The sequence below is a fragment of the Hoplias malabaricus genome, chromosome 18, assembly GCF_029633855.1.
Source record: "Hoplias malabaricus isolate fHopMal1 chromosome 18, fHopMal1.hap1, whole genome shotgun sequence".
Classification (NCBI taxonomy): domain Eukaryota; kingdom Metazoa; phylum Chordata; class Actinopteri; order Characiformes; family Erythrinidae; genus Hoplias; species Hoplias malabaricus.
Genome location: NC_089817.1, coordinates 5023000 through 5033820, shown reverse-complemented (window position 1 = coordinate 5033820; position 10821 = coordinate 5023000). Strand labels below are relative to the sequence as shown.

At 45.9% G+C, this 10821-nt stretch overlaps 1 protein-coding gene across 1 annotated transcript in view; it reads right to left on the bottom strand.

The window, feature by feature from the left end:
- Nucleotides 1–349: 349 nt before the first annotated feature.
- Nucleotides 350–10821, bottom strand: part of igsf9a (immunoglobulin superfamily, member 9a) — a 49471-nt gene continuing 38999 nt past the window's right edge. Inside the window, exons 17-22 of the mRNA XM_066651020.1 lie at nucleotides 10651–10815; nucleotides 10442–10478; nucleotides 6649–8820; nucleotides 3547–3719; nucleotides 3176–3324; nucleotides 350–1550 (exon numbers count right to left, since the gene is read on the bottom strand). Coding sequence (XP_066507117.1) covers nucleotides 3185–3324; nucleotides 3547–3719; nucleotides 6649–8820; nucleotides 10442–10478; nucleotides 10651–10815 — 2687 coding nt within the window. The 3' untranslated portion in view covers nucleotides 350–1550; nucleotides 3176–3184. The remainder of the gene's footprint in view (nucleotides 1551–3175; nucleotides 3325–3546; nucleotides 3720–6648; nucleotides 8821–10441; nucleotides 10479–10650; nucleotides 10816–10821) is intronic.

Genomic DNA, 10821 nt, shown 5'->3' with positions numbered 1-10821 from the left:
AGGAAACCCACGCAGACACAGGGAGAACACACCACACTCCTCACAGACAGTCACCCGGAGGAAACCCACGCAGACACAGAGAGAACACACCACACTCCTCACAGACCGTCACCCGGAGGAAACCCACGCAGACACAGAGAGAACACACCACACTCCTCACAGACAGTCACCCAGAGGAAACCCATGCAGACACAGAGAGAACACACCACACTCCTCACAGACAGTCACCCGGAGGAAACCCACGCAGACACAGAGAGAACACACCACACTCCTCACAGACAGTCACCCAGAGGAAACCCATGCAGACACAGAGAGAACACACCACACTCCTCACAGACAGTCACCCGGAGGAAACCCACACAGACACAGGGAGAACACACCACACTCCTCACAGACAGTCACCCGGAGTGGGAATCAAACCCACAACCGACACTGCGACACTACCGCTCCTACCCCTCTAGCCAATGTCTGACATTAGGCATTGTAGTCCCACTGCATCCCATTCTGTTTCATGATTTTCTATGAAGGTTATATAAACTGTGTATGTTGTACACATTAGAGTGCGCAGCAGTGTAATCACAGCACTAGTATTCTGTCCATATCATGAAGCCCCATGAAGTGCTGACAAGCTGGTGAGAAATGTACAAGCAAGGTGTACAGAAGTTTCTCCTGTGTATGTCGTCAGTCTTTTGATTCACTCAAATCTCCTTCCTGTGAACTATTTGGGGAAGGGCAATTACTCCCCAGTGTGACTCCTGCCCTCTGATGTGCTAATGGGCTTTCCATTAAGGCACTTTTTACAGTATATGAGCCGCTAACTCACAGTCTGCTGCTCCAATCAGCGTCCACGTCCTGTCACGCTGTTCTCAGAGGGAATCTGACGGAAGGAAAACTTTCGCTCATAGCATTTACCTCATGATGGACTGCTGCTCTAATCATAACCCAGACGGTAAGGGCAGGTGGATGGATGGAGACGTTGCGTTCCCTTATAATTTCTAGACACGTGGAGCAAGGCAAAGGCTGGTCATAGTTGAACCAAATGATCACAGAGTGGTGTTGAGGTGGAATATAGTGGCTTCTTCCTTGTGAAGTGGGCGGTCAGATCTCAGACGAATGACTCTGGATCCAGATGTTGTAGTCAGTGGGATGTGTCCAAAATAATATTCCAATAAAGCGAGCTCTGTTTGCACATTTCTGCCTTTTATCGGCATTACAAAGCATCCACTGATCTCAGCAAGCAGCCAGTTTGCTGTTTCTGATGACGGGGGGTTCTCTGCTAACACATTCCCCTTGATATCCCACCAAACTATCAATTCTACAGTCCTTTGAACACTGAGAGTCCGTGAGAAGAGCCAAAATCCTGCTGAACGTCACGCTGCGTGAAAGCCTCTTGAGCTGCAGAGAGAAAGTCATGCCCTCTGGTTCTGCTCCACTAAATCTCCAGGGAAAGAGAGTCCCTCTACGTCCACTAATGTTTGGTCCACTGCGGCGAGGGATGACAAGGAATATTCTCCCGGCTCATGGCTGTGTGCTGGAGAGGTGACTGTAATCTGCAGAAGGAAAAAATCTACAGTTAGAGCTATTCAGTCACATCAGAATACTTTTCTTTTGTATGTTTGAACACACACAGTACAACGTATGTGTTTTATGACTTTAACAAATCTTGATCCAACTCACACTTGGACTGGACTCTGATTTGAACCACCAGAAAGTTACCCTAACCTCACCCCAATGCCCAATGTACTACTTACTGATGAGTGGATCAGACACAGCAGTGCTGCTGGAGTTTTAGACTCTTAGACGCTCCTGTAACCCTTATCCAGTTCAGGGTCACGGTGGGTCCAGATCCTACCTGGAATCATTGGACGCAAGGCCAGTCCTTCACAGGGCGACATACACACTCACACCTGCGGACAATTTTGAGTCGCCAATCCACCTATCAACATGTGTTTTTGGACTGTGGGAGAAAACCGGAGCACCCGGAGGAAACCCACGCAGACACAGGGAGAACACACCACACTCCTCACAGACAGTCACCTGGAGGAAACCCACACAGACAAAGGGAGAACACACCACACTCCTCACAGACAGTCACCCGGAGGAAACCCACGCAGACACAGAGAGAACACACCACACTCCTCACAGACAGTCACCAGGAGGAAACCCACGCAGACACAGAGAGAACACACCACACTCCTCACAGACAGTCACCAGGAGGAAACACACGCAGACACAGAGAGAACACACCACACTCCTCACAGACAATCACCCGGAGGAAACCCACGCAGACATGGGGAGAACACACCACACTCCTCACAGACACAATCAAACCCACAACCTCCAATTCCCTGGAGCTGTGTTACTGCGACACTACCTGCTGCACCACCATGCCGCCCTTGGTCCATCTTTTAGACGTAAATTCAGAGACAGTAGCTCAGACACAGGACTGTTTTTGGTCGGTGGGCTGTTCTCAGTCCAGACACTGAATGGTTTAAAAACTCTAGCAGCACTGCTTTGTCTGATCCACTCTACACCAGCACAACACACACTAACACACCACCACCACGTCAGTGTCACTGCAGCGCTGAGAATGATCCACCAGCACATCACACCTGCTCTGTCCTGATCCTAATTATTGAAGAACAGAGTTAACAAAAGTACGCAGAGCAACACATAAACTACAGTCTTTAAGAGCTCCAGCAGGGTTTGAGCTTCTGGTGTTCAGCCTGCTCTGCTAAAGAGGGGTCAAACTCAGAAAAGGATTTCATTTAACACCCTGTCACATCATTAAGCTATTATCTTTGACAACAGTAATTATGTGTTTAATTATATTATATTACAGCATTATTTTACAAAGTCTCAGTTTAAGTGTATCTGCTTTTTAACAGTCTGTAGGAGAAGTGTCCCAGAGGGTTCCTCGTGGAGCAGCCTGAGAGGAAGCTAGAGGGTGTAATGCATCAAAGCAAAGAGGGCCTACTTTGAAGATACTATTGATTTGTTTAAGGCTTTTTTGTTCTTTGCATTGTTTCCTCTATAGAAGTTATTCTAAAATGCAGGATAGCCCTTCTGTACACAAGACGTTCTCTGTGTCCTGACTCTAGCCTGGGGCTGCAAGTCATACTCACAGTCTGCGCTTTAAAGACAAGAAGCATGGGAAAAAATAAAACATCCTCACCTTGGAAGCTCAGAACAGAACAGCTTCTGGCTCAGGGTCTGGGTAAGACTTGGAGCTGTGAAGAATGTCCCGCTCCAGTCTGGACTTCCCACAGCTGGGGTCAACACTCACAGGCCCAGGGCCTTTCAAACTGACTGAGGGGAAGAGACCTAGAGTCCGAGAGACAGAAAATGAGTGGATTGAACGTGTATGAAGATGTCTGCTTGTGTTTCCATGCAAAAGGACACAGCTAATAAGCATCAGACAGATGGAGAGGGATTATGAGTTTGAGCTGCCGGTTTCTACGCGATGATTTAATTTCCCGGAGGACTTATTCTCTAACTGCGAGAAGATCTTTCAAGTGGCGTCTGAATCACCAGTTTTCCTCTCACCTTTCTTCTCGTGTTCTGAGGGCGGCCTGCTGTCGACGGTGGCACGGTTCCTCTGTTTTTCTTCGTCCAGGATCTTTCTCTGCTGGACGCCTGGAGCTCTCGGATCGGCGGGGGGCATGGAGACATAGTGAGAGTCCCACTCATAGTTCTCATCCACCGAGGCTCTCCTGGGACTGCAGACGGGAACAGAGAGAAAATGTAGGGAGTCCAGGGATGAAAACGTTGACGAGGAACACACCCTGAAGGCCGTGCTCTAACAAACGCATCTGAGGAGGTCACGAATCTCAAGTATTGCACTTTTAAACTTTAACAGATGGCATGTGAACCTCCTCTGCGCAAAGTTAGCGTTTTCTGAAGCGATTATAGACCCTTTGTGAATTCTGTTATTGAGAAGATCGCTGGAATTCGGCGACTGAGGAGAAAGACCCTTGACCTGCACGGTTTTCTTCTTTCTCTGCTATCCAATACACTTTAATAATTCATTCACGAGGACTAATGCGATCTGAAGTGCCCATGTTATGTCACCATCTGCAGTAAGAACATGCCTTATTGATTCACCGTGAGTGAATAGGCTCAAGTGCCGTCTGCCTCTCCTCAAATGTTCTTCAATGGGCCATGACATGGAAAGCCTGTATACGGTTTGATGTATTATGTAGACCATGTTAGTGATCCATACAGTCTGTAAACGCAAACAACGCTGGCTTTACACGGTCGCAAACAAGATTCAAGTTGTGCAAGCTCCCAGTATCCCAACTGTTTGGTGTGAGGCGCTGGTAGTGGTCTTCACGCTTTAAAATAAAGGTTCTTTGAGCCATGCCATAGAAGAACAACTTTTGCTTTTCCATAAAGGACCATTTTTGCCTTAAGAACCTTACAATTGAGTGATGGATGTTTAAACTCTTCACACATTTCTCAAACAAAATGGCGCTTTATGGAACCACAATGAGTTCTTCTATGGCATTGCTCCAAAACCCACTTTAGCACTTTTTAAAAGTGTAGGTCTGTCCTTTTTCTCTGTGTTTACTATGAAGTTTTTAGACTTGGTTCACACAGATATTGCCCCCATAATGTTTTTGCAAATTCAGCCTGTGACTAAGAGAGAGTCCATGTTGGGTCCCTTTTAAAGTCCAAAAAGGTGTCTCTTTAAGAGGAGCTCAGGTAGTGTGTGTGTGTGTGTGTGTGTGTGGCTCTATTGCTGAACTGAGAGTTTGTGTGTTGTGACACAATGGAGACCAAGGAGTGCTGCTGTTGTGTCACCTCTCTCTGTAAGTACACAGACGTGGGGCTTTAGACCTGCTCTAATTAATGTTTTGTAGTTGAGAGATTTGGCAAAATTGTAAATGCGCATGTATTTGTTACTCTATCCTCTACAGTGAAATGTGTCTTTCATATTGAAACACACACACACACACACCGGTGCAGGTGGGGTTTAAGGCTAAGCAGCAGCTCTATGAAAGTGTCAAACAAATAAATACAGTGGAGTTTGAGTTCCTAACTTGTGTATATTGATCGTCAGAAAACATGTTATTTCTTACTAATTGAAGGAATAAGGTTTAAAAGACCGTTGCCCCCCCCCCCCAACGGTGTTCGGAAACTCTAATAGGCGTCTTGTCTGTGACGTAGATGGTGGACAACAATTCTAGAAGCTGCACTTAATTTAGTGAAAAATGAGGAAAAGGTGTGTTGTTTTTGGCTGCAATCATTCAATGTACAGTGGGACATCTGTGAACAAATGGCCCAAAGATCCCAAAATATCCAGAAAATGGACTAAATTTGTCCACTTTAAACGGGCACTTTGGAAAGGACCATCCGCTCACTCCGTTATCTGTAGCTCATTTCACTGGCGCTTTTCCAACAATATGGGCATGTAAGGACACCAACGAAAGGTGTTCAAGAGCCTCTGTAACATGGAGGTAAACAGGGTAAGGACACTCACTTCGCCTGTTTTAGTTGGTGTTAGTTAACGTTAGCTTGACTCGCTAAACTCGGTGGCTCAGATTATTCTCGGCTACGTAGCTGCATTACGGAGGTTTATAGTGTCGGATGAATTCGAGTTCGACTTCGATCACATTTACAAGAATAACGGTACCTCTACATTTGAGTTTAGCTTATTGCTAGGCTATTGTCATGACTAATGTTGGTTATTTAGCTAGATACTGTCATAACAGTCAGTCATAACGGTGTTTTACCGCGGTGTTGTTCAGCTGTTGTCCACCAGTGACGTCACGGTCGTGTTCAAGAATTTCCGTAGTGAGCTCGGGTTTTTCCGTCAATTTAATAAAATTGTCAGTTTTAAAGTAAATTAAGCTGCTATTTTCATTTTAATTCATACTTATATCTGTCAGTAACTACAATAATGTGGAATATTCATGGAGGTCCATTAAGTGGTGCTTAGCCTTTAAGGCGGCTTGCTCAAGGGCACATCAGAGCTGCTCACTCGTACCCACCGCCCCCAATTACGTAAACAGATATGTAACATGTAGATATGTAAATATGTTCATATTATAATATCACAGCCATGAATTTATATTCATACGTCTGCCTACACAGTAAATAAGTGAAATCATTTTAAAACACCTACAAGCTCCAGTATCCTACAGTTCTCATTTGAGGCTCATTTATTACAGATATTTCTAGACTTTATGAATGTGTATATTACCTCTATGTAGTGAAGTGGTCTTAATCCATTGGGGAAAATTCAGCCCAAAATTTGCCAGTGAGGTAAGTACAATATCTGTTTTACAGAAAATGTTTTATAAAGTGAAATGCAGTGTATTTAACAAGATTCAAGATGATTCCACGGGCTAAGACAGACATTTTCTGCAGCCTATAGGCGGCTTAATGGGCAGTAATAGGAAAATGGTGGTTCAACTGGCTGTGTGACATTGTCTACAGGTGACTGGGTGAGTGTGTGTGTGGTTATTTTAATGTGTTTATCGAAAATGAATGAATGACTTGACGGACCAGGGGCCGAACTGTATGTTTTGTAAGATTCCTACTGCAAACTGTGTAAAATGTGTTTTCTTTAACAATGACAATTATGGATAACTTTATTATGGATAAAAAAGTTAAATATGGGATAAAGAAGGATCCTGCTCTCACCGTCCAATCAGCGCCGGCTCGTGCGGGACTGTGTCGTCTTTGTCACTCTCCTCTGTGGTCTCTGGGGAGCTTGTAAGTGGGGGGCTGAGGGACAGAGACTGCCGACTGCTGGGATGATCCAGGCTTCCCCTGCCACTGCTCTGACTCGCATAACTCCTGCAGCTCCCCTCAGGTTCCGGCACATGCCTGTACCCTCGGATCTCCACGTCCACTTCCGGCCCATCGTCCTCCCCCTCCTCCTCATGTCTCGGGCTCATTTGGGCTGGTGGAGAGTGGCAGTGGGACAAGGAGCAGTTGCACCCATCTGTCGGCGAAGTGGGTGGACTGTGATGTACGGAGACGACATGCTGGTGAGGGTCCAAGGTAGAGGCACCAGGGGAGTTAGAGATCCTCTGAAGGCATTGGTCTCTCTCTGCACTTTCTGAAGGCACCTGTGAATCGGTTGCCTGGCCGGGACTGACCTGGCAGTCCTGAATGTCTGAGTTAGGATGATGTGCATAAGGAGAGTGGGAGGAATTTCGGCTCGTGCTCAGAGAGCTGATCCAGGCTTCAGGGCTCAGGAATTGTTCCTTGTACAGTTTGGAGTCCAAACTGGGGGCGCTCGTGTGGTGTCTCTCGTGTTGGGAACCCACTCTGAGACCTTTGTCGGGAGAGGGCCTTTGATGAGGTAAGGTTCTGCTTGACTGGCTACTCAGCCTCTCCAGATCTTTCCTCAAGCCTCGGTGAATAGTTCTGCTGCCTGCATCTCTTTCAGTCCGGCTCTCTCTTTCTAGCTGGTATAAACTAGGCCGGTGGTAATCTAGCACATCACGACTCTGAGCTATTGTGGATCTCGCTAGGGGAGTCCGAGCCTGTGCTTCTGGCTCATCCACAGACATCTCCACGTAATCACCGGCACAGTCAGCCTGCCCTCTGATCCTCTCGGTCTTCCTCCCCTGCTGCTTATCTTCTGCATGACTCACGTTAGGGACAATATGGTGCTGATTGCGATTGTAGGTTCCTGGAATCCTAGGGCTGCCCACCACAGTGTAATGAACTCGGTCCAGCGTTGGGTAAAACGGTTCATCCCTGACGCAAGCAGGGGTTCCTTCAGTCACGGTTCTCCTTCTCCTTCGGTCTATAGTACGTGACTTCTGATACTCGCCTCGCTCTAGACTTCGGGATCTCCTGTGATTTATTAGCTGTTTGAAATGACAGTCCTCCAAGCTCTGGCCAGTTCTTTCATATCCAAGAAAGTCACTGGAAGACACCATAGGTGTAGCCTCCCATGGAATACAGGAGGACGCCCTTACGCCTGAGTTACTTATGCCACCGTTTACACAGTGCCCTCTACTGGACAATTTCCGGATCGTGCTCTCACTCTCCACAACGTCCCTACTTTTTTCCACCCTAAGCGACCCTCCTCTCCTGCCGTAGCTGATAACAGCATCCCGACTGAGACTGTACTTGCGCAGCTCTCGCTCCAGGTCCTCTCTCTCGCGGGCCAGTCTCAGACAGCGGCTCAGGTTCCCCTGTTCCTTCTCATGCTCCATCTGCAGAACTAAGGTGCTGGCTGTAGATCGAGTGCTGCCTCGTTTTCCTGACGCGTAGCTGTCAGACTGGGGATAGAGCTCGGATCTCGTACTTCCAGAGGAAATGCTTGACTGATCCGGAAGCTGGTTTGGAAACTGCTCTTCTTGGGAATAGCAGCCATGCTGGGAAACGTGATTGACCTTTGCATTCACTCTGCCAGAGGGAAAGATGTCCGATCCACAGGCTGGCATGTCCACCGACAGGACAAAAGGAGGATGACTTCTTTCATCTCTGTAGGATCGCAGTGACTGGGATTTGCAAACGGTGGCACCCTCAGCTCCCCCTGGTGACTTGGCAGGGGGAGCCGAAGTGTAAACTTCTTCATAAGGTTCCACCACAAAGCGGCCATCTGGGCCCCGGTGAATGAACTCCACAGGGGAGTGCGGGGAGTCGGGGGAACTGTGTAGATGACTCTCAGGTAGGGAGTTATGAGATGGAGGGTGGGAACGAGGCAGCAGCTGCTGTCTCTGGCCATGGTAGTCACTGCAGCTGGGCCTGCCAAAAGAGGAGTGGTCAGAGGAGGAGGTGGAGGAGCTGGAGAGGGGGCGTAGAGGAAGGAGTTTCACACCACTGTCAGGACTGCCAGGAGCTGTGCCAGCTCTGAGAGAGACAGGGAGTGTGAAGGTTTAAAGCGTGAATTGCTGACTGAAAAAAAACGTATTAAAGCTACCCTCTGTGACTTCTCACTAGCTTAAGAAACTCTTACAGATTATTAAAGATTATTAACTCTTATTTTCTATGTGTTTTGTGTTATTTCAGAAAATGCAAGGGTTTTTAGGGGCCAAAGTACAAAGCTTTGTGAAAGGTAAAGCTTTTGCACTTTCGACTGCTTCCACTAGGGGTCGCCACACTGCATCACCCACCCACCAGGCAGACGATCCACACAACAGGCTTCATACAGGATTTATACAGCATACCTTCCCTAATGCACCCCTCCTCTTTCACAAGGACTAGAGGCCAGCACCAGGAGCACAGTGGCTGAGCGCTCACACTCCTAGTAACCAAAAGCTCGACTTGAACCCAGGACCCCATGGCCCTGAAGCTGTTTAGCAGCAACATAATTTTTGAAGCCACTGCCCCAGCCACAATAGTCATTTAAAGTAAGAATAATAACTTATATTATGTATAAAATGTGTTTATTTCCTCGCTGGAAGACAGATGGGGTACGCTAGTTTTTGATGGGCCTTAGATTGGGTCACATCAAATCCAGCCATGCTCTAGGGTAAATACTAGAAAATTTATAAAATGTATTATATTATAGACATCCATTTGACTACACTGTAAAAATAGCTGTAAATTTACAGCAAGTCTGCTACAGTATTTTACTGTAAATCTCAGTATTTACAGTAAATTATTGTATTATTCAATTACAGTAATATGCTGTAAATTTGAAATACAGTAGTGTTCCTGTAAAAATACGGTAAATGGCTGGGAACTCTGCTGCCAGTTTTTTACTGTAAATTGCAGTATTTACAGTAAATTATTGTATTATTCAATTACAGTAATATGCTGTAAATTTGAAATACAGTAGTGTTCCTGTAAAAATACGGTAAATGGCTGGGAACTCTGCTGCCAGTTTTTTACTGTAAATTGCAGTATTTACAGTAAATTATTGTATTATTCAATTACAGTAATATGCTGTAAATTTGAAATACAGTAGTGTTCCTGTAAAAATACGGTAAATGGCTGGGAACTCTGCTGCCAGTATTTTACTGTAAATCACAGTATTTACAGTAAATTATTGTATTATTCAATTACAGTAATATGCTGTAAATTTGAAATACAGTAGTGTTCCTGTAAAAATACGGTAAATGGCTGGGAACTCTGCTGCCAGTATTTTACTGTAAATCACAGTATTTACAGTAAATTATTGTATTATTCAATTACAGTAATATGCTGTAAATTTGAAATACAGTAGTGTTCCTGTAAAAATACGGTAAATGGCTGGGAACTCTGCTGCCAGTTTTTTACTGTAAATTGCAGTATTTACAGTAAATTATTGTATTATTCAATTACAGTAATATGCTGTAAATTTGAAATACAGTAGTGTTCCTGTAAAAATACGGTAAATGCCTGGGAACTCTGCTGCCAGCATTTTACTGTAAAATTTACAATAAATTTTGTACAGTGTACATCATATTATAATTCACAGAGCGTACCTTTAACAAAGTGAGCAAAGGGAAATGAGCTAAATTATGAGATGTGGATGAAAGACACTTACTTCACTGACAGGCTCTTACACATGGCAGGAGGGAGATCTGAAATGAGGGAAGGAAAATGAATGAGGTAAAGTGATGGTAACTGGGGAGATGATTAGTGTTGCTCCTCTGTGTAGATGACTAAGTGTCTGTGGTTGAGCTGGGAAGACTGCAGCTCAGTCTGAATGGCATTCACGATTCGGGAGAGTTTATCAAAGTGCGGTCTCTTTACCCTCCATCCTCTTCCTGCGCTGTCGGCTCCTCCTGTGTCCGATCACACACACCGTGGCCAAAGCTAACAGGAGCGCCAGGCACAGGAAACCCATGCCACCCATAACTCCAGCCAACAGGGGCTGGGGAACAAACTCCAGGAGGCGGGAACTGGTCGGACCTGCACCTGTAA